Source organism: Mirounga leonina, unplaced genomic scaffold (assembly GCF_011800145.1).
Source record: "Mirounga leonina isolate KUSES-001 unplaced genomic scaffold, KU_Mleo_1.0 Mir_166, whole genome shotgun sequence".
Classification (NCBI taxonomy): Eukaryota; Metazoa; Chordata; class Mammalia; order Carnivora; family Phocidae; genus Mirounga; species Mirounga leonina.
In genome coordinates, this window is record NW_023270418.1 from 10,906,689 (window position 1) to 10,934,122 (window position 27,434).

General features: G+C 36.4%; 1 protein-coding gene and 1 pseudogene across 1 annotated transcript in view; both read right to left on the minus strand.

The window, feature by feature from the left end:
• Nucleotides 1-815: 815 nt before the first annotated feature.
• Nucleotides 816-27,434, minus strand: part of LOC118015722 (doublecortin domain-containing protein 1-like) — a 53,942-nt gene continuing 27,323 nt past the window's right edge. Inside the window, exons 5-6 of the mRNA XM_035012489.1 lie at nt 21,755-21,960; nt 816-917 (exon numbers count right to left, since the gene is read on the minus strand). Of these exons, the coding sequence (XP_034868380.1) occupies nt 816-917; nt 21,755-21,960 (308 nt within the window). The remainder of the gene's footprint in view (nt 918-21,754; nt 21,961-27,434) is intronic.
• LOC118015723 lies at nt 12,187-13,575 on the minus strand (annotated as a pseudogene).

Genomic DNA, 27,434 nt, shown 5'->3' on the forward strand with positions numbered 1-27,434 from the left:
CTTTTAGAGACTAGCAAATCAGTGTTTTTAGAAATACAGATTGACAAAGATATACAATGAAATTGTTTTAAAACACATTTCATAACTTTTGAAAACCTCTAGAAGTTAACCAAAACAATTAAAAAATATCTGAGAACACAGCAGTATGATTTCTCAGTTTTCTCTTCTAAAAGCTGTATACCATAGAAAATACCTGTTAAAATTATGAAAATTTATCAATTGCTTTTATTTATTAAGTGATGGCTTACTAAAGTTAAAATACTCATGATTTTTTTTAAATCTAAACTTGAGCTGTGCTATAGGCTGAATGTTTATGTCCCACCAAAATTTAAATGTTGAAACCTAATATGATGGTATTTGGAGGTAATTGGGTCATAAGGGTGGAGCCCTCATGAATGAAATTAGTGTCCTTACACAAGAGACCCCAGAGGGCATCCTTGCCCTTTCCACCAATAAGGACACAAGTGAGAAAATAGCAATCTATGAATCAGTTAAGGGGCCCCCAACAGACAATGAATCTGCCAGGGCCTTGATCTTGGACTTGGACTTCATGAATATAAGAAATAAATGTTTGTTGTTCAAGCCACCCAGCGTATGGTACTTTTGTGATAGAAGACCAAATGGACCAAAATATGCTGAAATAAAGATTCCTCAAACCTTAATCCCTTTCATAATTTCCTTTTGTACTAAGAATGACATATTTATCCATGTTAAAGCTAAACTTTTATTATAGCTGTTTTCCTTTTAAATATATAAAGTAAAAAAAATTATGCAAGTGCCTTTGAAATGTTATCATAGAATTTATAAGATCTTTGTCACTTACCTTTTGAAATATCTTTAATTGTTCTGCCATACAAATCATAAAGATATCTGGCTGGTGAATTTAGGTTCATTCTCACTGTGCAAGTATCTAAAACCTACCCGGGGGGGAAAAAAACCTATAAGTAATTTATTACAGTAAGCTCTGGCTAAATCAAATAAACATTAAAAGTCCTTTCTATACTAAATGGCCATAAAAATTATACTGTAAAATAAAATTTGATGATTTAGAAAATGTTTCTAATATATGAAAAAAAAAAGCAGTTAAAATTATTAGATCACAATTTTACTTTAAAAACACACAAACAAGGGCACCCGGCTGGCTCAGCCAGAAGAACATGCAACTCTTGATCTTGAGGGCAAGCCCCACACTTATTATTAAAAATAAGAAATAAAAAATAAATTAAAAATATAATAAATAAAAATATGTTATATTTAAAAATATAAATAAAAAATATAAAAAATAAAATAAAAAATAAAAAACACACAAACATTAATAAAAAAGAGAAAAGAGATGCAACAAATATTAAAAAGTGGTTATACTGTATTTAATAAATGCTAGAACTATGGGAAATTTTTATATTATTCTTGCTATTTTCTATATTTTTCATTAATTTATAGTGGGAGCATATTACTTTTAAATTTGGTCTTAACACAAATAAATGGAAAGATATATCATATTAATGGAATGGAAGAATTAACATTAAAATGCCCATACTGCCCAAAGCAATCTATAGATTCAATGCAATCCTTATTAGAATACCAATAGTATTTTTCACAGAACTAGAACAAATTGTAAAATTTGTATGGAACCACAAAAGACCTGGAATAGCCAAAGCAGTCTTGAGAAGGAAGAACAAAGGGGGAGGTATCACACTCCCAGATTTCAAACTATATCACAAAGCTATAATAACCAAAATAGTATGGCACTGGTGCAAAAACAGACACATAGACCAATGGAACAGAGTTGAGAACCCAGAAATAATCCCACACTTCTATGGTCAATTTATGACAAAGGAGGCGAGAATATACACTGGGGAAAAGACAGTCTCTTCAATAAATGTATTGGGGAAACTGGACAGCTACATGCAAAAGAATGAAACTGGACCACTTTCTTATACCATACACAAAAATAAACTCAAAATGGAGTAAAGAGCTGAACATAAGACCTGAAGCCATAAAACTCCCAAAAGAAAACAGAGACAGTAACCTCTTGGACATCAATCTTAGCAAAATTTTTCTAGATATGTCTCCTCAGACAAGGGAAACAAAGGAAAAATAAACGACTGGGACTACATCAAACTAAAAAACCTTTGCACAGTGAAGGAAACCATCAACAAAATGAAAAGGCAACCTACTGAATGAGAAAGGAATTGCAAAGGATATTCCCAACAATGGGCTAATATCCAAAATATATAAAGAATTCATACAAGGGAACACCCCCAAAAAACAAATAATACAATTAAAATGGGCAGAGGACCTGAATAGATGTTTTTCCCAAGAAGATATATAGATGGCCACAGACACATGAAAAGATGCTCAACATCACTAATCATCAGGGAAATGCAAATCAAAACCACAAGGAGATATCACTTAATACCAGTCAGAATGAATAGGATAAAAAAGACAAGACATAACAAGTGTTGGCAGGGATGTGGGGAAAAGGGAACCTTTGCATGCTGTTCATGCAAACGTGAACTGGTGCAAATGTAAATTGGAAAACAGTATGGAGATTCCTCAAAAAACTAAAAATAGGGGCACCTGGGTGGTTCAGTCGTTAAGCATCTGCCTTCAGCTCAGGTCATGATCCCAGGGTCCTGGGATTGAGCCCCGCATTGGGCTCCCTGCTTGGCAGGAAGCCTGCCTCTCCCTCTCCCACTCCCCCTGCTTGTGTTCCCTCTCTCACTGTGTCTCTCTCTGTCAAATAAATAAATAAAATCTTAAAAAAAAAAAACCTGGGGCGCCTGGGTGGCTCAGTCGTTAGGCGTCTGCCTTCGGCTCAGGTCATGATCCCAGGGTCCTGGGATCGAGCCCCGCATCAGGATCTCTGCATCAGGATCTCTGTTCAGCAGGAGGCCTGCTTCTCCCTCTCCCACTCCCCCTGCTTGTGTTCCCTCTCTCACTGCCAAATAAATAAATAAAATATTAATAAATAAATAAATAAATAAATAAATAAATAAAAATAAAAAAAAAACTAACTAAAAATATAAGTACCATACAATCCAGTATTTCCACTTCTGAGTATCTACCCAAGGAAAATGAAAACATGAATTTGAAAAGATATATGCACCACTATGTTTATTGCAGCATTATTCACAAGCCAAGATATAGAAGCAACCCAAGTATCCATCAGTAGATGAATGGATAAAGATCGTATGTATATACAATGAAATATTACTCAGCCATAAAAAAAAGAATGAATTCTTGCCATTCCTAACAACATGGGTGGACCTAATGGGTATTATGCTAAGCAAAATAAGTCAGACAAAGACAAATATATAATTTCACTTATATGTGTAATCTAGAATACAAAACAAATAACAAACAAACAACAATAATAACAAAGAGAAACACATTTATGAATACAGAGAACAAACTAGGGGCTGCCCAAGGGGAGAAAGGTGGGCAGATGGGCAAAATAGGTGAAGGAGACTAAGGGGTACAAACTTCCAGCTATAAAATAAGTAAGTCACAGGAATGAAAAGTACAGCATATAGTTAATACTATTATAATAACATTGTATGGTGACAGATGGCAACTACGTTTATCGTGGTAAGCATTTTGTATTGTATATAATTGTCGAATCACTATATTGTACACCTGAAACAAATACGTCAACTGTACTTCAGTTAAAAATAAAAATAAATAAAAATTGGGGAGGGTATGTGCTATGGTGAGCGCTGTGAATTGTGTGAGACTGTTGAATCACAGACCTGTATCTCTGAAACAAATAATACATTATATGTTAAAAAAAAAAAAAAAAAGAAGATAGTAGGAAGGGAAAAATGAAGGGTGGGGAAATCGGAGGGGGAGATGAACCATGTGAGACTATGGACTCTGAGAAACAAACTGAGGGTTCTAGAGGGACGGGGGGTGAGGGGAATGGGTTAGCCTGGTGATGGGTATTAAAGAGGGCATGTATTGAATGGAGCACTGGGCGTTATACGCAAACAATGAATCATGAAACACTACATCAAAAACTAATGATGTAATGTATGGTGATTAACATAACATAATAAAATAAATTTTAAAAAATAAAAATAAATAAATTAGGTCTTAAGGTACTTTCTTTGGGTTTTAAATTCTTTCCAATTGTCCTAAAGTCAATTATAAATATAGTCTGATCACAGTTCAACTTGATAACTTATGTTGTTTGGGTACTAAATAAGTGGAATTAAAAAACCACATTTCAAGGTTTCCCATGAGCCTGAATCTCAAGAACTTCTTATAATGGTTTCTAATATGGTAAAGTTGTTTTTTCAATATTTTTTTATTTTATTTTACTTTATTTTTTTAAAGATTTATTTATTTACTTCAGAGAGCTAGAGAAAGAGAAGGGGGAGGAGCAGAGGGAGAGAGAGAAACCTAAGCAGACCCCACACCCAGCATGGAGCCCAACATGGGGTTCAATCCCACGACCCTGAGATCAGGACCCCAGCTGAAATCAAGAGTTGGATGTTCAACCAGCTGAGCCACCCAGATGCCCCTGTTTTCTCAATATTGTAATATCTTGATCTGTCTTGATATAGCCCTTGTAACAATGACCTTTTCAACATCAGTGAAGACTTAAAACATGCATTAGTTAGAGGGAAAGTTCTACTCACAGCATGAAAAAAAATTAAAGGGTCTGGAGAGTATCAAGTAACCTCATGCAAGTTTTATTAGGTTTTTGGAAGTGACTCCCAAAACATGAATCACTATATCCATTTACAAGTATATAGTAGGGGTGCCTGGGTGGCTTAATTGGTAGGACATGCAACTCTTGATCTTGGGATTGTGAGTTCAAGCCCCACATTGGGTGTAGAGATTACTTAATAATAAAATCTTCAAGGGTGCTGGGGTGGCTCAGTCAGTAAAGCGTCCAACTCTTGATCTTAGCCCAGGTCTTGATCTCAGGGTTGTGAGTTCAAGCCCCACGTTAGGCTCCATGCTGGGCATGGAGCCGACTTAAAAAATAAAATAAATAAAATAAAAATCTTTTTAAAAAGTATATAATACATTCCAAATCCAAATTGAAAATACTTTGTCTTCCATTTTCACTATTAATGGCTATAATGTACTACTGCTTTTGCATAACCTAAACTATTGAAGGATGATGTGCATTACATGATTACATAGTAAAAAGAACATCTTTCCATTGCTGTTACCACCCTGCCTCCAGCTCTGCCCAATTTTATCCCTACCTTAAAGATTTATTTACTTATTTTTAGAGAGAAAGAGAGCGAGTGTGCCTGAGTGGGGGGAAGGGCAGAGGGAGAGAGATAGAGAATCTCAAGCTGACCAGAGAGGGGTAAGGCCAACATGGGGCTGGATCCCATGACCCTGAGATCATGATCTGAGCTGAAATTAAGAGTCCGATGCTTAACTGACTAAGCCAGCCAGGTGCCCCATCCTTACAAAATTGGAAACTAATCCTAGTCCTAGCCCAACCAACTCATTCTCTTTGTGACAACTAACATATTTAAAGAGCTTCATGTGTATATAAAGACAAAGTTGTACTTTCCTTTCAGTCTGGAGAACAACTTTCAAACATTGTGACTAATTTGCTTTATCTAGTTGCTGTATCAAGTGATATGTGTTGCATTTAAAAGGCAAATATCTAATTGACTAATTTAATTTGACAAATTGGCCTTTACTGGATTACATCAGAGGTTCTCAGCCTTTATTCTACCCCTACACATGACCAGTGATGTTCTCATGAGCCACATAGTTCCACAGGCATTTATAGGATTGGGTGTGTTTCTTGCATGCTAGCTGCAATCCAGTTTTGGGCAATTTTTCAGAAACTATGTATTGCTGCCCTTTTTCTCAAAATCAGGAAGGCATATCTGTTTATGACTATGAATGAAGTTACAGGAATAATCTTGGACCCTCTAATTTATGAGGGAAATACTCACAATATCAATGCTTTACCGAAATAACAATGTTCTTGCTATGTATTTCACAAGTATTATAAACTCTGTCATATGGAGCCAATCCATGACCTCCAATCTGCCTATTTAGAGGGTATCAGTGCAGGAGTTCAGTTCCTGACCAACTCCATGTGTTCTCACAAGTCAGAGACAATACTCCCTTGGAATATCTAAGTCGGAATAGCCCCATGGCTGGGACTGGTCCTTGCCACCCAATAAAATAAGGTAATAATGCTGGTGACTCTAAATGTTACTCTTCCTGCCTTCCTCCCCACTCTTTTGGGTCAATTTCTTTAGTGATTACTACACATAAGTTCACCTAGGACTCCTATTCATGGGCAGAAACCTTTACTAAAAATGCTTGTAAAGCAATGTTCAAAATATAAGAGAGAAGTTATCAGAAGAAATTGGAGTTTGTCTGTGACTTTAGACAGAACATACTGACATTGGCATGGGATCCACCCTTGTGTTTTTTTTTTTTTTAAAGATTTTATTTATTTATTTGAGAGAGAATGAAGAACGGGGAGGGTCAGAGGGAGAAGCAGACTCCCTGCAGAGCAGGGAGCCCGATGCGGGACTCGATCCAGGGACTCCAGGATCATGACCTGAGCCGAAGGCAGTCGCTTAACCAACTGAGCCACCCAGGCGCCCACACCCTTGTGTTTTTAAAAATACTTTATTGACACAGTTCGTCTCTGACTAGCAAAATTCTCCTGTTGGTCACTTTAGTCCATGCGACTTTGTCTCCAAGGATTATCCTTTTACTACCACCACCACCCTCTTTGACAGAAATATTAACAGGAGACAATTCAGTACACATTCTTCCTTAGCCAGTCATCTCTCAACACTATTAAGAATCTATGTTTGGTTCCATAGAGCCTCCTCCCTTGGCTACCCATAGTCTTGATCTTTCCATTCTTTATGTTTAGTTCTCAATTTCTTGATATTACAAATCTATTATTTAAAAGTTCAATGAAGCCCTTTGGTACAAATTATATTCTCTAATTACTAGTGAAGGTTCAAATATCTAAATACCCTCCTCCAAAGTTATAATTTACCAATTAAACTAAGTAAAATGTGAGCTATTTAAAGATAGTCCCATTTATTTCAGCTAAAACTTCAATGATTTTAAAAATTATTTCAAATACTGCTGCCTTTGTATTTAAAAAAATCAGTCAAGTAAAATTACACAGCTTTCTAACTCTAAGAGCCCTCTTTTCATTGTGCCAAAATATCACTAAAAGTGTTTGTGCAAGCCAAATTTTAAGAGTTAAATGAGTTTAAAAACTGCCATTAGAAAATCAGATACTAGAAATTTATAATGCATCAGCAACACTGTCATTCTCTTATACTTCCAGGATGAAAGATCCTTGCAGTGTTTAAGCGATGCCAACCTTCAGGAATCATTTTCTCAGAGTACATTATCAGTGGTATGAATTAGTATCAATATAAATTTCTGTCAAAAGCCCTGAAATGAAGCCTCTACTTGTAAGGTCATTCTTATAATTCACAATGGAAAATATTTAACAGTGTCATCTTGCTGTAATATTAAGGTTAATTAAAACGCCATTTCCACTCATCTGCACCTGTTAAGCTTGTTAAAATATTATTTTTACAAATTCACATTTTGTTAATTTCTTACAGCATAGGTAGGTTGTAGAGAACCCCTTCTGATCTGAAATTTAAAACCATCATGCTGTAAAACCAGACTCTTTGACTAGCAGCTGGGAAGAGATTTTCTACAAACTCTTTTTAGTTTAATCTGTTTACCCATGGGCTTATCTGGTGCAAAGTTTACAGTTTCTGGAATGGCTACCATGGAGGTGGTGTGGTTACACAGTCTAGAGCCTCTGGGTTTGGCTTGCCAGTACCCCAGTCCAGGTGAGCGAGCTCAACATCACCCCTGGCCAAGTGAGCCAAATCAACAAGCCATTAGATCCAACAAGGCCCTTCTCCTCAAAGTATGTTTTTATCATATGTTTTACATGTTAACATCCAGAAGTATAAGCCCTGATTCACACTTCCCCATAAACTGTTTTCAAAAGATCAGCAACTTACATACCATGGGCTAGTTCTGGCCACAACCTGTTTCTGTACGGCCTATGGGCTAAGAATAATTTGTACAATTTTAAATGTTAAAAAAAATCAAAAGAATAGTGTTTTGTCATGTTAAAATTAATATGTCAGTGCCCATAAATAAAATTTTCTTGGAAAACAGCTATACTCTTCATTTGTATATTTTCTGCGGCTGCTATCACACTACAGCAAGAGGGTCTTTGCATTGTGCAATCTACAAATGCTTCCCCTAAGCAACAAAATGGACTGGGCCCTCAAGCTCTTTTAAAGGAAAACAGGCTTTCCCCTGAATTCACTAATTTCCTCAGGACTCTCTCAAACGCTGGGATTTTATTCTCTCATACTACAATCTCAAAGTGTTGGGAGAGGATGGGAAGGTGGGAAGGGGTGTTACAATGTTATTTCAAGATTTCTCTCCAACTTTCTTATTGAACAAACAAAACAACCTGACCTTCAACTGCACCATCTTCCTTCACTCTAGTCATTCTTCTTCATTCATGGATAACTTCTTTTTTTAAAAGATTTTTTTATTTATTTTTTGACAGAGAGAGAGACAGCAAGAGAGGGAACACAAGCAGGGGGAGTGGGAGAGGGAGAAGCAGGCTCCCCAGTGAGCAGGGAGCCCGAAGTGTGGCTCGATCCCAGGATCCTGGGATCATGACCTGAGGCGAAGGCAGATGCTTAAAGACTGAGCCACCCAGGCGCCCCTCATGGATAACTTCTGCTACAAAAATCCTAGCCCTGGCTGATGCTTACTATCCACGTGCTATGCACACACCAAGAATCTTGGTGCTCCTGAAGAAATCACACAAATGACCACATCAGTATTAGTATTATTCATAGTCACCAAACTCCTTGGTCCCTCAATACTGCGCAGTCACTTCTATTTCATTTGTTTGGTTAAATATCTCCTCTACTTACCATAATGAATATTTCAAACCATCTCTGCTCTCTACCCGGCCTCCCCTCCTCTACTTCCCTATTTATTTTTGTCAGACTACAAGCCTACCTCTTTCTATACCTATTCTCTCCTTTTCCCACTAGTTGGAAGAGTCTATGCTCCTATCTAAGACCAATATTGCACCTATGCTTTCAATTATGTTTGCTCTCAACTTTTAAAGTAGTATATATCAGGGGCGCCTGGGTGGCTCAGTTGGTTAAGTGTCTGCCTTTGGCTCAGGTCATGATCCTGGGGTCCTGGGATGGAGGCCCACATCAGGCTCCTTGCTCAGCGGGGAGCCTGCTTCTCCCTCTCCCTCTGCCTGCTGCTTCCCCTGCTTGTACACTCTCTCTGTCAAAAATAAATAAAATCTTTAAAAAAATAAAATAAAGGAGTATATATTATCCATCATTTCTTCTCTTTCATATATATTCAGCTATTCCTTCTCAATGAGATTTTTCCTACTGGCACTTAAACATGATTAAGCCTATCCTATCTTAGAAATTAAATTAAATTAAATTTTTAAAAAAGGATGTGTAATTCTATAAAAGGAAATTTCCAGATAAAACTGTTTTTGCTACCAGAGCACTAACCTTATACTGACCTCAGGAAATCAAATAAGAAAATCTCTTCACATTTGTAGGAATTCTCTCAGTGGCCTACCCAATATTCATTTTTTGCCTCATCCTTGCTGTCCTGATTTTGTTTAGAGGTTCACTTTTACCGCTTTGGACTCAAGGTAGACTACAGTTACCTTGATTGATCTAGGTCAATCATGGTGGTCCCATGCCTCTTGTCAGGTTGGGAGTAGGCACATAACCTAGTTCTGAAATAAGATATAAAAAAGGGCTTCTGGGAAAGGCTTCATCATTCACAGGGAAGAGACAGTCCTTTTCTGCCACTGGCCAAAATTGTACCTGGCTGTGCAACAGCCATCCTGTTACCAACATATGAAAGAGCATAAAATCCAGAAAATTAAAAATAACATAACTGGGGGGCACCTGATTGGCTCATTTGGGGGAGCATGTGGCTCTTGATCTTAGAGTCATGAATTCCAGTCCCTTGTTGGGTGTAGAGATTACTTAAATAAATAAAACTTGTTAAAAAATGTAACTGGAATCCTATCATGCTATGCTTAAAACTGTCCTACTCCTAGATTTCTTGCTTCCTTTTTGCTTAAGTCTGTTTAAATCAGGATTCTCTGTTATCTGCAGCTATCATCCTAACTCCATAGAAAAAAAATTTTTTCGGCCCAGGTTCCTCAAATGAGGAACATTGTTTCAACTAACTCAATGAGTATTTGTACAGCAGATAGATTACAACAGTATTCACTATATAAACCTCCTAAGAAGCAAATCATTTAATTAAGAACCCAGAGAAGAATTTTAAAGGAAAGTTAGCAAGCTGAAAACCGTGAAAATTAATGGATAATTATGAAATTAGTTCATTGGATTACTAAAAATACTTCACCTTTGGCAATTAATTGTATTTGTTCAGTAGAAGAGAATACAATTTATCATGAATATTTTGAGGAGAATCTGTTTTTACAGATTTTTTTGGCTTACTGAAAGACTGTCAAATACATTGTGAATTTTCAAAGAATTAAAATGTAATAAAATGTACTAAGCATAACTCTCTGCTAAGACCAATATTTTACAATGACTTATAATAAAAATTATGATCATATTTTCAACCTGAAGATGCCAGGAGATTGGGATGAATTTGTAACCATCTTATTAAATAACTTAAAGGTACTTTTCTGAATAAATCCTGGAAATAAATTTACTGGCCAGTTATTTGTCTTTTTCTCATAAAAGTGGGTGATAGAATGCATGCCAAATCTAGTTATTTGCTCTTACTAATAATGAACATCACTATGATTTGTAAAAGCAATCATTTCTGGTGAATTTGAAATGTAGGTGTTCTGGCATTTTATTATTTAAACTGTGAAAGAGAAGTAGATAACCAAAGGAGATTGTCCAAGTAATCTATTAATACATACTCTTTAGATACTCTAGCCTTAATTGATCTCTTCTTAAAATAATTAAATAGCCCAGGTTACTTTAAAATGTTTATAATGCTAATTATACTGTTATTTGCTTTTTAAAATTATTATTTTGATGTACAATTTACAGGAAATAAGCTGTACCTATTTTAAGTGTACAGTTTAACACAGGTAGAAAAAAATGTATCTGGGGCGCCTGGGTGGCTCAGTCAGTTAGGTGTCTGCCTTTGGCTCAGGTTATGATCCCAGGGTCCTGGGATCGAGTCCCACATTGGGCTCCCTGCTCAGCGGGGAGCCCTGCTTCTCCCTCTGCCTCTCCCCCTATTTGTGCTCTCTCACTCTCTCTATCGCTCTCTGTCAAATAAGTAAATAAAATCTTTAAAAGAAAAAAAAAAGAAAAAATATATCTGTGTAACCACCACCACAATCAAGATATAGAATATTTCCTTTACTCTCCAAAATTCCTCATGTTCTTTCCCAATCACTATTCAGTAAACTTGACCCCAGGAAACCACTGATCCCTTTCACTAGAAAAGTTTTGTTTGTTCTAAAATTTCACATAAATGGAATCAAATAGCAAGTATTATTTTGTATCTGGCTTCTTTCATTTACCACAATATTTGTTCCTTTTTGTTGCCAAAGAGTATTCCTTGGTATGGATATAGCACAATTTGTTTATCCAGTCATTTGTTTTTGGTTTTTTTAAGTATTATAATTCTATAGTTTTATTAAGTCAAAAACTAAAAATGTGGTATTAAGTTTACATTTAAACAAAATTTTCACAGAAACCTAACACATGCCTAAAAAGATTTTACAATGCAGTTCTAGATGCAGACCTAAATGATGCCAAGAACTGATGGATCTCATGATTCAAGACAACATTTGGGTATTAGTTAATTCTTAGTATTAAAAAAAATTTTTGTTTTGTTTTATGTTTTAAAGTGAACCACTGGCCCAGTATGAAAGTTTAATCTTCTGAGACCAGGGCTTTTGAAATCATTCCACTCTTGAAGTGATTTAGCGAACTTGTGCTGTCAGTGACTGAACCCTGACACCAATGATTTCAGAGTTCAAAGTTCAAATAACAGGCTTCAGGAGTTTTCTACCCTAAGAGCAGGGACCCTTGCTTTTCCCTACTCTCCCATCTTCTATACCACCTTCTTCCCCTCCCCAAATACCTCAGCCAGTGCCTTGGATGGGCAAGCTGATGTTTAAAACTTCATTAATTGGAAAAGAAAGGGTCTTCTTATCAATTCCAAGAATAGGCACCTCTAAGACAGAACTACCTGTCTATGTATATGCTCCAATAAGATTTTCCCTCTTCAACCAGTTTCCATCCCCAAAATGGCAACTTTGATAACTTACTAACTGGCTTAGTTCTTTGTTGGGAACAGCACTAAGCTCAGGCAGGGAATACCTGGGTTTCTAAGTTTCAAGCATTCATAGCTTTTAAACAGTTTCTCACAGTCTTCATTTAGATTGCCAAGGACTTTTTTTGAAAAGATATAATATTCTGGACACACCACTAGTTTATTCTTTCCATTGCTTCACCATTTCCCCCCTCAGGCCCCAAATTTTAACAAAAAATGATCCTACCCATCTCTGTTCCTTTCCACCCCCATCCCTCCCACTCCCAAATAATACACCAGTAATAGCCAAAAACTACACACATGCTATGCTGTAAAAATGCAGAGTTAATACTATTGGGAAGAAGGCTGTGGTTTGTGCAGATGCGCTTTGAAAACCTACAGTATCTTTTGCTCTCCCACACACCCATTCTGTAAATTTTGTCTTTCATGGAAGGCCCTTTGCCTTTCTCAGCAAACTACAGAATGGGCCATCTTGCAACACTTCTCCTTCCCCTTCATTGGGAGAGGTGTGTGCAAACTATACAGCATGGAAAGGCTTTAAAACATTTTGGCTGCCCTAGGGCACAGAAATTATATTGACTCTTCAAAGGACATCTTCTTAAGCCATCTCTATGGTGTCAAGACAAGTGACTCCTTCTCTCCCCACTCTAAACCCACAGTCAGATGTGACAGGAGAGTTAATTCTTGTCATCTTTTTTGTCATCAGCCTCCAAGGGGTAAGAATGCCATGTCAGCCTTTTCTCATAGAAAGATATGACTACTTGTAGGCACTTGACATTGACTTCCATGGCAGGGACTAAGTCAGCCTCATCAGAGTTTTTCCATTTCATCAGGAATATGAGTTCTCTGCTGGATGCTGTAGCTCCAATAATCCTTTCTGGCTCCAAATTACAGGCAAAGACTCCTGGCTTTTCTGACTCTTCTTTCCTCTGTTTTGGTTTGCTCTCCACTCCCTTATCTTAAGAACCAGACTCAGCTTTGTGCTTGCCTCCCTGATTTATCTGTCTCATATGCTGTTTTCTGTGACTGTAGAAACTCAGCAATGAGATCAGGGCAATCCAGGTTCTCTTCTGACTCCCACATGTTATCCTCATCTGAGAACCCCTTCCACTGTAGGAGGTACTCCACTTTGCCCTTTACCACTTGACAGTCAAGAACTTTATCCATCACATATTCCTCTTTCTCCTCATCTAGCACCTCCTCCACTTACTTCTTATTTTGTGTCATCCCCATAGTGCCCACCAGTTTTCTGGTCTAAAGGGTGATGCTGCTCAGAGCAGCACCTAAGAGCCAGAGAGAAATTCAAATGGAGGGGCGTCTGGGTGGCTCAGTCAGTTAAGTGTCTGCCTTCAGCTCAGGTCATGATCTGGGATCCTGGGACAGAGCCCCGCATCCGGCTCCTGGCTCGGTAGGGAGTCTGCTTCTCCTTCTGCCCTCCCCCTTGCTTATGCACTCTCTCTCTCTCTCATAAATAAATAAAATCTTTAAAAAAAAAAAAGAATAATTTGCCCCAATGTGGGTCTATTTCTGAACTCTGTATATCCTTCCATTGCTCTTTCTGTGTATCCTTATGTCAATACCATTATATCTTGATTACTTTGTAATAAATGCTAAATTCAGTAGTGCAAGTCCTCCAAATTTGGCTATTCTAATTCCTTTGCATTTCCTGAGCTTTCATTGAGCTTCCTGGATCTGTGGGTTGACATTTTTCAGGAACTCAAAAAAATTCTGGCCATCACTTCTTCAACTATATTCTCCCTCTCCCTAATCTTTCTAGGGCTCCAATTGTATATCTATGAGACTGCTTGATATTAACCCACAAGTTACTGACACCCTGTCCTTTTTTCAGCCTTTTCCTTTTTCTTCTCTATACTTCAATTTGGATAGTTTTTATTGCCCTATCTCGAAGTTCACTGATCTCTTGTTCCGTAATGTCTAATCTGCTGTTAAACCCACCTGGTGGACTTTTTTTTTTTTCCTTTTAAGATATTGTATTTTTCAGGTCTAGAACTTCCATTGGTTCTATTTTTAGTTTCCATTTCTCTTCGCATAATATTCATGTTTTTCTTTAATTCTTTGACATATTTATAATGGCTTTCAAAATGTCTTTTACTGGGGTGCCTGGGTGGCTCAGTCAGTTAAGTGTCTGCCTTCAGCTCAGGTCATGATCTCAGAGTCCTGGGATGGAGCCCCACATCAGGCTCCCTGCTTAGCTGGGAGTTTGCTTCTCCCATTCCCTCTGCCCCTCCCCTCAAATAAATAAAATCTTCCAAAAATAAAAGTCTTTTACTGTTAAGTCTATTTGGAGGGTCTGCTTCTATTGAACTGACTTTTCTCCTGGATAATGATTACCTTTTTTGGGATCTTTGTGAATTTCCCACATGTTTAACATAATCTCTCTCCTCTGACAAATCAAAACACAAATATATACCTACCCTGGGCACACTTCCATAGTTATTTCCTTTTCACATCTCCATTAGTTGTTTTTTCCCTGGTAGTTAGTTGCTTATGTCAAGCCTTATGGAGTTCATCCTGTGCATGAACAACTTAATATTTAGCCAAGGATAGAAGGGGACCCCCAAGCAAATTTTGGGAACTATTATCTAAGTATGACACTTCATGGAAAATTCCAGACATTTCCAGCTCCTACTACTTTGATGTCTTTCTCCTCAGCTTGCAGAGACTACTGTGCTTTTCTTGGATTTTCTCTCCTTATACCACAGTCCAAAAAATGCCTCCAGGTATAAAGATGGGGTACATAGTAGGACTCACCTCAAGTTTTCTTCTCTCAAGCTTGACTACTCATTATGTAGTGTCTAAAAATCATTGTTTCATATATTTTGTCCAATTCCAGTTGTTTAAAATGGGATGGCTAGTCTCATACTAGTTATTCTGTTATGACTGTAAACAGATATTGCACATTTTTTCATGGTTATGTTAACTCATTTTTAAGTGAGGACACATAGGAATTAAAATGTAACAAAAAGTATATTTGTGGCACTTTCCCATAATGAAAAAAATTTGAAGTAGAAAAATGGGTTCCAGTCCTAGCTATTCCAGTTGATCAACTTTGGATAGGGCAGCTATAACTTCTCTAAGTCTCAGTTTTCTGAGTTGCTTAATTAGATGATTTCATAGAATTTGTGATCTTAAGATTAAGGATTATCTGTCCTTAAGTATCATTTGTAAAGTAAATCTGCAAACTGAAAATTCTCATTTGCTTTTATTTCAGCTGAGGAAATTCACATTCCCGCATAGGATTTTATTCAAGAAAATATTCTGATTACCAAATAATTACTGTAAGATTCTAAAATAATCCAATTGTAAAACCCTGAAATTGACAATAAATAGAGGACAATTGGCTATCTACGGCCTCTTGAAAATAAATTCCAGTATCAAATTCCATATTTAAAAAAAAATCTGCTTTCATATTTTAAAATCTGATATTAATCCCTGGTCTGAACACTAGACTAATTTTTAAAACAATAATAGTATCAATGGGTTTTTCCCTCATCTATCATAAAAAGCTCTTTAAAGAACTTCTAACGTACTAATTATGCATGTCTTCCCCTGTCGGAATCCATGGTGAGCATCCTTAATCAAATTTTGTTACTCCATGTGCTCCCTTTTGAATCTCTTAAAATGTTCTCTAAGTTCCTTTACCCACACTATTGGAAAAAATCTCTGCTGTTATAGTTACTGATCTGTGTGTGAACATTCCATAATAATGCTATTATGTTGTGTTTTTTCAATTGAATTGTATGTTTTAAAACTTGAACATTTTCTTGCAGGCTTTTTGTGTTTAGGCTTACTGAGTTATTTTCCCAATTAACAAATGTGAGCATCATAAAAGCCTAGATTTTCCTTTGACTTAAGGGTATCCATGATTTATTTATACCTTGACAGAAATATATAAGATATTCTCTCAATCCTTATGTGGTTTTTTAGTAGTAACAGGGAAAAGTCGCTATAATGAAATATGTTTACATACAAATATTAAGGGAATGTTTATTTCTTCTAAGTCAGAGTTGCCACATGGACTACTCCCTGCTAACTTGTAGAATTTTTCCTCTTCCTGATTTCTTAACTTCCTGCATTAGTTCTAATCTAACAACTACCGATCTAATTTCCCATAAGCTGTTTTCTATGTCATACAACTTATTTTCTTTCTCATAAACCACATCAGAAGTATAGGAAAACAAACAAGGAATCTATGAAGATTTCCATTAATCAGTAAATGAAGTTTTAGAATACCAGAATAGGAGTTCTCAAACTTAGTGGGGCTAGGAATCATCTGGACACATTTGTTGAAGTTCAGATTCCCAGGCCCCACACTCAGGAGATTCTTAATTCAGTAGGCTTGGAGTGGGGGTCAACAGTTTGAATTTTTAACACATAGTCCAGATGATTTTGATGCAGGTGTTCGGTGGACCATACTTTGAGAAACACTGAAGGCCCTTTGTCTGCAATAAGTATCTTATGTCTCCAGATGACAGGAAAAATTATTCTATTCTCACTCAAGTAGATTGAAACTATGTTTTCCGAATCAGATGTACAAACCTCAACACACTGCACAAAACAATCCACTGGGATAGAAAGAAGATATTGGAATTATCTTTTCACCTAAAATAATCAGCTTTATCAATGTTAAATAAGAGATTGATACTTGGCATTTTGAAAAAGAGAAAGAACGAATCAGAAAGGAGCCTCCAGTAACAAAAATTCTGGGAGCCAGAGGAAAAATAAGTAAGTAGTAAATGATTTAGCAGACCAGAAACTTCAAAACCGAAGCTAGCAGAAGTAAACTTGCTTTGTATTGCAAAACCCCAGAAAGGTACTCACAAATTTGAGCCATCAGATACCTCTAAAAAGTAGGCTGAAAATAAGTTGACTATTTGTATAAAAAGCAGTTAAGCCCCTCAAACCCTCCCTGAACACCAAGCATTCAGGTAACTATACTTCTGCCATCAGAGGAGAAGACAGGAGATTTGGTGTCTGGAGAAGCTAAACCACAGGAACTCTGAAATCAGAGGCACCAGGCGGAGCTGAGAAAGAGAGTAGTTTACTGAAAAGAGAAGAATTAAATGAAAATCTACATACTGAAAATGTAACTCTTAGTCCCCTTTTCCACTTGGCTATGAGATTGCATTGGCAGATTCTCGCTGGAGAAACTGATCAGCCCCAAAGTAAAGACAAACGCTGACAACTCCCCCCACCCTAAAGAAAAAGCCTAGTCAAAACACTCTCCATTGCAACCCATGCCTCAATAAGACGTCCCTATACTCAAGAGCTTTTCAACTGGTGTTGAGCTCTTCACTTTTAAATATTGATGGAAGATTAACCCATCTTTAAGAAAACTATAACATGAAAGACAGAAAACAAAAACAACAAACAAAACAAATACTTAGAAAACAGAGATAGTGCAGGAAGCAGAAGCAATAATATTCATTGGGTTAGAAGGTAAAATAAGGAAATCACTCAGATAAGAAATTCAGAAGTTCAGGTCAGAAGATCCAACATATAAAAATAGGAGTTCCATAAAATCAGAACAGAAGAAGAAAAGAAAAAAGATATTGTCAAAGAAATAATTCAAAAAAATTTCTCAAAAGAGAAGGGTGAGACTTCAGACTGAAAAGACATGGTGAGTAACTAGTACATCTTGGAAAAACTTTTGAACACTGGGAAAAAAGAGATAATTCTAAATGGTTTTGGAGGGGAAAAATTAAAAGCAGGTCACCTACAAAGGATGCGGAATCAGTATGGTATCAGACTTCTCAATAGCAACACTGGAAACAAGAAGCAATGAGAAATACCTTTAATATTTGGAGGGAAGAATGATTTCCCAAGATCTCAAAAAATTTATCTCCCATGTTTTTTTTCTTAGAAAGCAACGGGAATATGTGTCTAATAGACTAAATGAAGACAGAGGAAGATTAGAGAAGTGGGAGAGAGGGATCCAACAGAGGAGAGAGGGAAAGATAATCCCCAGGCTGACAGTGAAGGGAGATCCCAGGATATAGGTTATAGAGAACAGTCAATTCAAATTGGACCAAGGGGACAGGGCACTTTTTCATTGTTTCATTCATTCATTATCTTTTTTCATTGTTTTCTTCACCACTGCAATCTCATGCCATTTATGATAGTACATAGAAAACCAAGCAAAAAAAAAAAAACAAATAAATAAGATATAACTATTAAGTGCTGAGGGAAAAAAAAGTATTTCTCATAAAGGAGATGATATCCTAGATAATAAAATAATCGATACAGTTAATGCCACTTCTTTGGCAATGAATCTAAGAGATAATTGATGGAAAATAAAACTGATCCATCATCACAATGCTAGCCTTAAAAAGTTATTTGTCTGGAGCAGATATTTTTCATTTCCCATTAACTTTGTATCTTGTGCCCAGAAATTTTTCTTAATACCTTTTTCTACCTCTGAATACATATGTTTAGCCTACGCCTCACAGTAGCAGGTGCCGTGTGATTATTAAACCATACCAAGTAATTCTAAAACCATCTGATTCAAGTATCAAAGAGATGGGCCATAATTGGGATTTCCCGAGTTTAGAAGAAATATATCACTTTGGCCCTCATTTCAAACTTCCTAATTATTTAACCTTTTAAAATAAGTAAATGGATTTCCTTCTGATTTGCACTTAAGATTAAAATATAGTCATTTTCCCATGGCTCCATTCTGAGCTCAGAAAAAACTTTTATGCCTTAACTAACTTACTTTACTACCATCGTCAATAATTTTCTCTTTATCCCACTGCAATAGCCTTCACCATATTAGAGTCTTTTACATCCTATTCCAGTTTTTTATTACTTCATAATAACCTAAAAATAGCTCCTAATCTCTGACTTTCCTAATATTTTATCATAAAAGAGAAAATAATTTGTATTTCTCCTATGACCACGCCAGTTTTTTATTCCTTTTACTGACTTGGTAGTTAATCTATAAATATGCATTATCTTGTGATTATCAACAAAACTTTCAAAAATTTAAATTTTATTTACGAAATAATTAGCTAGCCTTACTTTTTCCCTTCAAAAACTTCTATGGATACTCAGGGCCAGGATTCTGTTGCTTCCTATCCTTTACCTTGTTCATATAAATGATATTTATTTATTAAGTATTTTTTATTTGAAGTATAGTTGACATACAGTGTTATATAGTTTCAGGTGTACAACACAGTGATTTGATGGTTCTATACATTATGCAGTGCTCACCAAGGTAAGTATAGTTTCCATCTGTCATCACACAAAGTTATAACATTATTATTGACTATATTCCCTATTCTATGTTAAAAGCGATATTTCATCAAATATTTACAAATATGCTTATTACTGAATCATATCCTGAATTTTATAAATTGTGAAAATTCTTTAAATTTTACAAATTGTAAGGAGAAAAAAATAAGCTAAAGAATTGCTTGATCATCCAGTTTTAAATAAATTGCTCTCTAGAGTCAAAAAGAAAAATACCAGTGACATTTTTACTTATACTCAACCTTTCATCTAAGAGCATGTAATCTTTGTGACTATTACCCCCATTTTACCACCAAGGCATAGAATTACAAAGATTGAACTGAAGTGAACTCAAGAGGTTATCTAATCTAGCTTCTACCTCCAAGAATGACTGCATTTTAACAATACAAGAGGTATGTCCATCTTCTCTAGTTTTCAAAATCTCCAGGAAAGATGTTACAACTTGCCTTAGCAATTTACTCTGGTGTATAATATCCCTTGTTTTACTCATAATCCAAATCTGAAATAAGAAGGAAATAAAACCTGGTTTCCTAGATTCTCAGTAAACACTTACCCAGTTGCGGTTATAAAATAACCACAAAAATAAGAAGATGAAGAAATAAATATTTCAATAAGAACAATTTCCAGTATCTAGTCAACTATTCACCTGTTTCAAGCAACAGTCATTTTGAAAATACTCTGGCATAAAAAAATGATTTATACCTGTCTTGATTTCATAATAAATCTCTCCTTTTAGTAAGAGAAATAATTTCTAACTATTAGATGTATATTTATAAGTCCTAAAGATAAGAATAGCATATATTTATTGGGAACTTTCTGGGTGCTGGCACTCCATGCATAATATCATATTGAATTTTCATATCATTTCTGTTAGGTAGGCACTATTGTTATTCCCATTCTTTAGATGACAAAATGGAGGCTTGGAGAAGGTAAAGTGTCCAAAGTCTCATAGATTCAATGACAAAGCCCGGGTTAAAACCTAGACAGTTTGCTTATGTTTCACTGTCTCTCTAATACGTATTTAATAAATTTTAGTGTTATTATTAGGCTGCTTTAAGATTGGTTGAGAAGCCCTTATCCGTAAAAAAAAATTTTTTTCCTTCAAACTCCCATTAGTTCCTCCATATTTCTGTCAGACCAAAGATGATCTGGGAAATATACGCACCTCCTAAAAAACATGCATTTATATGACAAAATTTGTTTCTTAAAGTTTGCTTGATTGTTACATGATTTTTCTTAGACCCATCTAGATTTGCTTTTAAAAATGCATATGGATACTTTTTAAACGAATCTTAGTTATTTTGGACTTTACTTACTCATTCCAGAAGCAGGGGTTCTTCCAGGTCTTACTATTTTTATTATTATTATGTTTTAAGATTTTATTTATTTGAGAGACAGAGAGAAAGTATATAAGTGGCAGGGAGGGCCAGAGAGAGAGGGAGAAGCAGGCTCCCCACTGAGCAGGGAGCCTGATGAGGGGCTCCATGCCTGGATCCCCTGAGATCATGACCTGAGCTCAAGGCAGATGCTTAACTAAGCCACCCAGGTGCCCCTAGGTCTTATTATTTTAAAATGAAAAGAATCAGGGGCACCTGGGTGGCTCAGTCGTTAAGCGTCTGCCTTCGGCTCAGGTCATGATCCCAGGGTCCTGGGTTTGAGCCCCGCATCGGGCTCCCTGCTCAGCGGGAAGCCTGCTTCTCCCTCTCTCACTCCCCCTGCTGTGTTCCCTCTCTCACTGTGTCTCTCTCTGCCAAATAAATAAAATCTTTAAAAAAATAAAATGAAATGAAAAGAATCAGATTTTAGATTTGAAGCTAGATTAGATTGGTTTCAATCTAAATATTTTATAAAATATTATAACCAACTAGAATGTTCTCTAAGTGTAAGCATAACTTTTAACTAGGTAAATGGCCAACTATATGTTAGTCAAAGAAATCTTGTTGCTTTACTAAGGTAATTTATGTTGTTAGTATAGTAAGCATGCTTCTAAACAGCTGAAGTTTTACATTCTTTATAATACCTTCTTAATATTTCAGTTTATTAGTTGACGCTGATATTTAAAAGAAAAAAACCAACACATTTCAAAAGCTATGAAAACTTTGAAATTTAATTTATACTTTAATATTTCAGACAACATTACCTTTTCCATTGTTTCCTTTCCCACTGTAATCTCATGCCCATCTTGCCCCGTGCCATTCTTAAAGAACAGAATTCGGACTGAGGTCTTCTCAGTAAGTTCCTTCATTCTATCAGAAAGAACAGGCTTGGTTTTCTGTCTTTTAACATCAGTAGGAAGCATCAGTCCATTCATTGTCCAAGTTACTTTCTTCATTAACAACAGATGGTCTAGAAGAGAATTTTTTTTTTTAAGTCAAGTCAATATTTGGCTTCAAAACTAGAAATGGACACATCATATTTCTCCTCCCCCTCTTACCTATATCATATACACTGGCCAGTCTCCATTTAGATGCTGGTTTTCTGAAATGCTACCACCAGCTTCCCACTAACTGTGACATAAGCTGTAGCAAGCTGTCTGCTCTGATAGCCTGCATAAATCATCATTTCTGAAGGGAACAGATGTTCAGGGTATGAAAGAGTAATACCACAATTTAGTCCTAATTAAAATTCACCTTAGCATGCCTCTATCGCTGATCAGATGCACAGGGCTGAAAGGGTCCATTGAAAGGGTCCAAGGTCCTTTGCTCACTATAAAACAATATGGGTCCTGAAATTTTGTGTTCTTTAGGGTTGGGAAAATGCTTTTTTTCCTCCTTAATATGATTTATTATCCATGTTGTTTTAAAGATGATGACCTCCAAATAGTAACCTTATACATAATTCTTCTCCTGCGACTAGAATGAAAGTGCCTTCTAGGACATCTTTGGTGAGAGATTCGTAATATTTCACTAAAACTGAAAACCAGCTCTGCATTAACAGTTTACTTTGACCTATACATTTTCAAAGATGTGTGCAGAATTTAAGTTTCAAAACTCCCACTCATATTAATGGGAGTGAAACTAAATTACTATGTATCACTTTGAAAATGTAAGGGTAAGAACAGAAGTGAAGTATATTGCATAGCAAGGTTGCTATCAGCATTCCTCTCTTTTCAAAGGTTTCATTTCATAAATAAATAATTTACACCTGGGTTATTTTTTTTATTTGTGCATTCAATCTATTTTAGATTATATTTTCTTTTCACATAAATTACAAAATGTGATTTTACAATTACAGTGATCCCTCCCTCATCTGCTCTATATTTGTCCTAATGAGAGAAATAAAATTCTATTTGCATACAATTGAAAATAGCTGCATTTGTATGCCCAAATTTCTAAATAACCCTTCTCTATTAGCACTTAACTTTGAAAGATCCATGGCCTCTTTAACCTGGAAGTGGTACTTTACATAAAATCTGCAAGTATCCATATGAAACACAAGCAAATAGTTCTGGGAACTTCGAGTCCCAGAATGGTTACATTAAATGTTAAAAACACAAAAACACTGTCTTTCCCTCTCTTTCTCTCTTGTGTACATACTCACACACATATACATGCACACATACATATACAATAGGGAGCAATATGAGCAAAACTTGTAGAATAAACTAAAACTAGATCATAGATATGAGTAAGTCTTTAAGAAGAGAAAAAATATTTTTACAGAAATTCCTGTATCTTGTCATTTGTAATCTAAAATTCTAGGGATTAGAATTAGAAAAATAAGCTAGACATTAATGAGTTCATACATGCCCAAAATAATAGGAAACAGGCACTCAAATAAATACACGTACATTCATGTTCATAGCAGCACTATTCACAATAGCCAAGAGGTGTAAGCCAAATATCCACCAATGGATGAATGGATAAATAAAATATAGTATATACATACAATGGGATATTATTCAGCAAGGAGAGAATGAAGTACTGATATATGCTACACTGTGGATGAACCTCAAACCATTATGCTAAGTGAAAGAAGCTAGACATAAAAGGCAAAATACTGTGTAATTCCACTAATATGAAATATTCAGAACAGGTAAATCCATAGAAACAAAATTCAGGCTAATGGTTGCAGGGGTGGGAAGAGGGTGGAATGGGGAAAAATTTAATAAGAAGTTTTATTTTGTGGGTGCCTGGGTGGCTCAGATGGTTAAGCGTCTGCCTTCGGCTCAGGTCATGATCCCAGAGTCCTGGGATCGAGTCCTGTATCGGGCTCCCTGTTCAGCGGGGAGCCTGCCTCTCTCTCTCTCTCTGTCTCTTATGAATAAATAAATAAAATCTTTAAAAAAAAAAGTTTTATTTTGGAATCATGGAAATGTTTTGAAACTAGATATAAGTAATAGTTGCACAACACTGTGAATATACTGAATGCCACTGAATTGTTCACTTAGAAATGATTAATTTATGTTATGTGAATTTGCCATAATAAATAAATAAAGGAAGAGGAGGTGAAAGTGGGGAGGTGGTTGGAAAGACTAATAGTATCTCTCTGAAAATAAAAAAACCATCTCTCACTGGGAAAAAAATAAATTTACATATTTGATAGTTTATCTACAATCTGGACACACACATACACACATGTTTTGCATAGTGAAAAAAGTATAAACCTTCAAACTAGGTGTGAATAACAGCTCTAGATGACCCTAGATGAGTGATAATTCTCTGATTTCTTTCCTATAAAGTATCCAGTGGACACCACTCCACTACCTGATGAAAATTAAATATTTTATATGTCAAAGTACCTAAAGCATTGAAGGTACTCCATAAATATTAGCTTCTTCCCCCACATCCCAGAAATTCTATGCTTATTATGAAGGATTAGAGTATATTAATTGTTATATCAGTCAGGGTCCAACCAGAGAAACAGAATCCACTACTCAGAGTATTTGAGCAGAGGGGACTGACTACAGGGAATTGGTTATGTAAGTAATGGAAAAGACGGAGAAGCAATCAAAGGACAGTGACAAGAAACCACTCCCACATTGGGGTGTCTGGCTGGCTCAGTCGGTAGAGCATTAGACTCTTGAACTCAGGGTTGTGAGTTTGAGCCCCATGTTGGGTGTTGAGATTACTTAAAAATAAAATCTTAAAGAAAAAAAGAAACTGCTCCCACCAAGGCCACAGGGAGGAGGCGTTACAGGTGCCCAGATTTAGAGAATCTTACCAATAAAGGGTTTTCCCCTTTGCTGACTGAGACCAGGGTGAGGATTAGGGTGAGACAAGTGAAAGGTCAACAATGCAAAACTGAAAGAAGCACACTCAGTTGTGCAAATGCAGTAACCAGTATGTAATCCTCAGTAAGCGCCTCCTTAGATTTTGTCCCGTAGGTTCATCACTCATCTTACATGAGTCTCAGCCTGCTTTCTCTCTTCTCTATGTAGACTCCTAAAATTCAACTAAAATAATGCTATTAGCTGGACACTGTTTTATATGATTTATAGATAATAACTCATGAAGTCCTCTCCACAAGCTTATGAGGTAGAAAATACCATTATCTTCATTTACAGGTAAAGAAACTGAGGCACAAAGAAGTTAAATAACTTGAGTAAGATCTTGCAGTTGGCAGGTGGTTGCACCAGGATATGAATTTAGTTCTAGAACTGTACTCCTATAAAAAAAAAAAAAGATTTTATTTACTCAAGTAATCTCTATACCCAATGTGGGGCCCAAACTCACAACCTGGAGATTAAGAGTTGCAGGTTCCACTGACTGAGCCAGCCAGGCACCCCTACACTATTTGACTCTTCCATATATTTTATGCTGTTATCTCAAACAAAATTTCACATCTTTCCACACACATTGGACATACTCTTCACATTTCTTATTCTTATCAGTGTTTCTACTTCTTTCACAGTTGTCCATTATCTCAGGAAGATCTTGAACCCTTACCTCCTAATCATTTCTCTCCATCCATTTTTTGGGTGTCGATTCATCAATGCACCCAGGGTGATAGTTATTAACAGGACAGAGTAACTTGTGCAGACTACAGCCTGTTGGGGAAAGACAGTGGATGTTCTCTCTGAAAAGATGACATCTGAGTAGAGAGGCTTGCACAATGAGAAATCAGTCATGAAAATCTGCGGGGAAAGAGCATTCTAGGCAGAATAAAAATCAAGCACAAAGTCTCTGAGATGAGAATCAGCTTGGCATGTTTGAGAAAGAAAAAGTTTGGATAGAGAGAGAATGTATAAGCCACAGAGGCAGAAAGAGACCAGATTGTATAGACCAGGATAAAGGGTTTGGATTTTACTCTGGATGTAAAGGGAAGCTACTGGAAGGTTCTCAGCAGGGCACTGTATGAAGAACAGACTATAATAGGGAGTAGATGACACTGGTAGTATCCCTCACCAAATTCCTTTTATCAGGCTAGTGCACCCAAACTCCAGCTGCTGTGAGTCATGGTCTCTTAACACCTCACAACTGCATCCTTCTCCTGAGAACTGCCCTCAGCTGAAAGGAACCAGCCACCTAGTCAGGAAATGCCTATGAGGTGATGGTCTCTTACTTCCTACCTACCAATGACTGACTGACTGGGGGACATAATGGCCAGTCTCCTGGCCTTCAGGAGGGGCAACTCTGTGGTATGCTTCCCACTCCAAATTGAGGCTAGACTTCAGCTGAACACAGGGCATGGCCTCCTCTATTCTGTTGCTTCCCTCCCTAAGTCCCTTGTAGAAAAATCCCCATCTCAGGCTCTGCTTCTAGGGAATCTGATCTGAGACAGAGTCAAAGAAAAGCAACTTAACTCTTTGCTACCCTTCTTCTCAGTAACCTTTTTTTTTTTTTTGTAAAAGCATTATTCCTTTCCATTCCCAGCCAAAACCACCTGTCTATTTCCCTCTCAGTCTCCTATCATCTAAAAGAGCTTCCTAATTGTATTTTATTTTCCTCCATCATATCTGACATCCTATACTCCAATTATAGCTGAATTTTCCTAAAACATCAATTTTATCATTGCCTAAAGAGAAAGTTCTTGGAACTAACTTTTGAAGTTTCCATTAGTCAATCACCCAGTCTGTCAGGTAGTCAGCAAATACTTATTGAATCCATCCTATGTGTCAGACCCTGTGCAAGGAATATGAAAAAGACCCATTCCCTCACTTAAATTTATGTTTAACAGAAGAGTTTACTGACAATCTGACACTATCCAAACTTACATGTCTTTATCTTTTCCTAGTTTAAAGCACTTTTTTACCTAAGCCAAGCTGTTCATTATCCTTTGAGTGTACCAAGGGCGTTTTTAAGTGCATTCTTCACCTACTCAGACTCAAGTCCTCCTCAAGATCCAGTTTAAGATCTTCCTTTAGTGCTCCAGCCACAAGGATCTGTCACCTCTCTGAATCCTTAGAGCACATGTGGTCTATACCACTTACCCATATATTCATTCATTCAGTAATGTTTGAGAACATACCACATTTCAGGTCCTGTATTACATATTAAGGAAAGAGCATTAGTGATCTGGAATTACGTAAACATTTTATAAACATAAATCCTATTTCTGCTTCCATACTTAACCTCATAGAAGGTAGGAATCAAGTCTATATTTATTATTACTTTGCTCCAGGGTATATATAAGTTCTCTGCACATAGTATAATTACTAGATGTTAATTCTTCCTGGGCATTTAAATGTTCAATTGATAAAATTTAATTTTATGTCACTTTATATAACATACCAGTTATGTAAAATAAATTTATTGCCTGTGTATAGATATACCTACCATTTTTATTCTATACAACCCCCCGGTATGAACTTAAATATGACTGATCTATCACCTTGACTCTTAACATTCCAGCATGGAGAACCTGAAGATGCTCAGCAA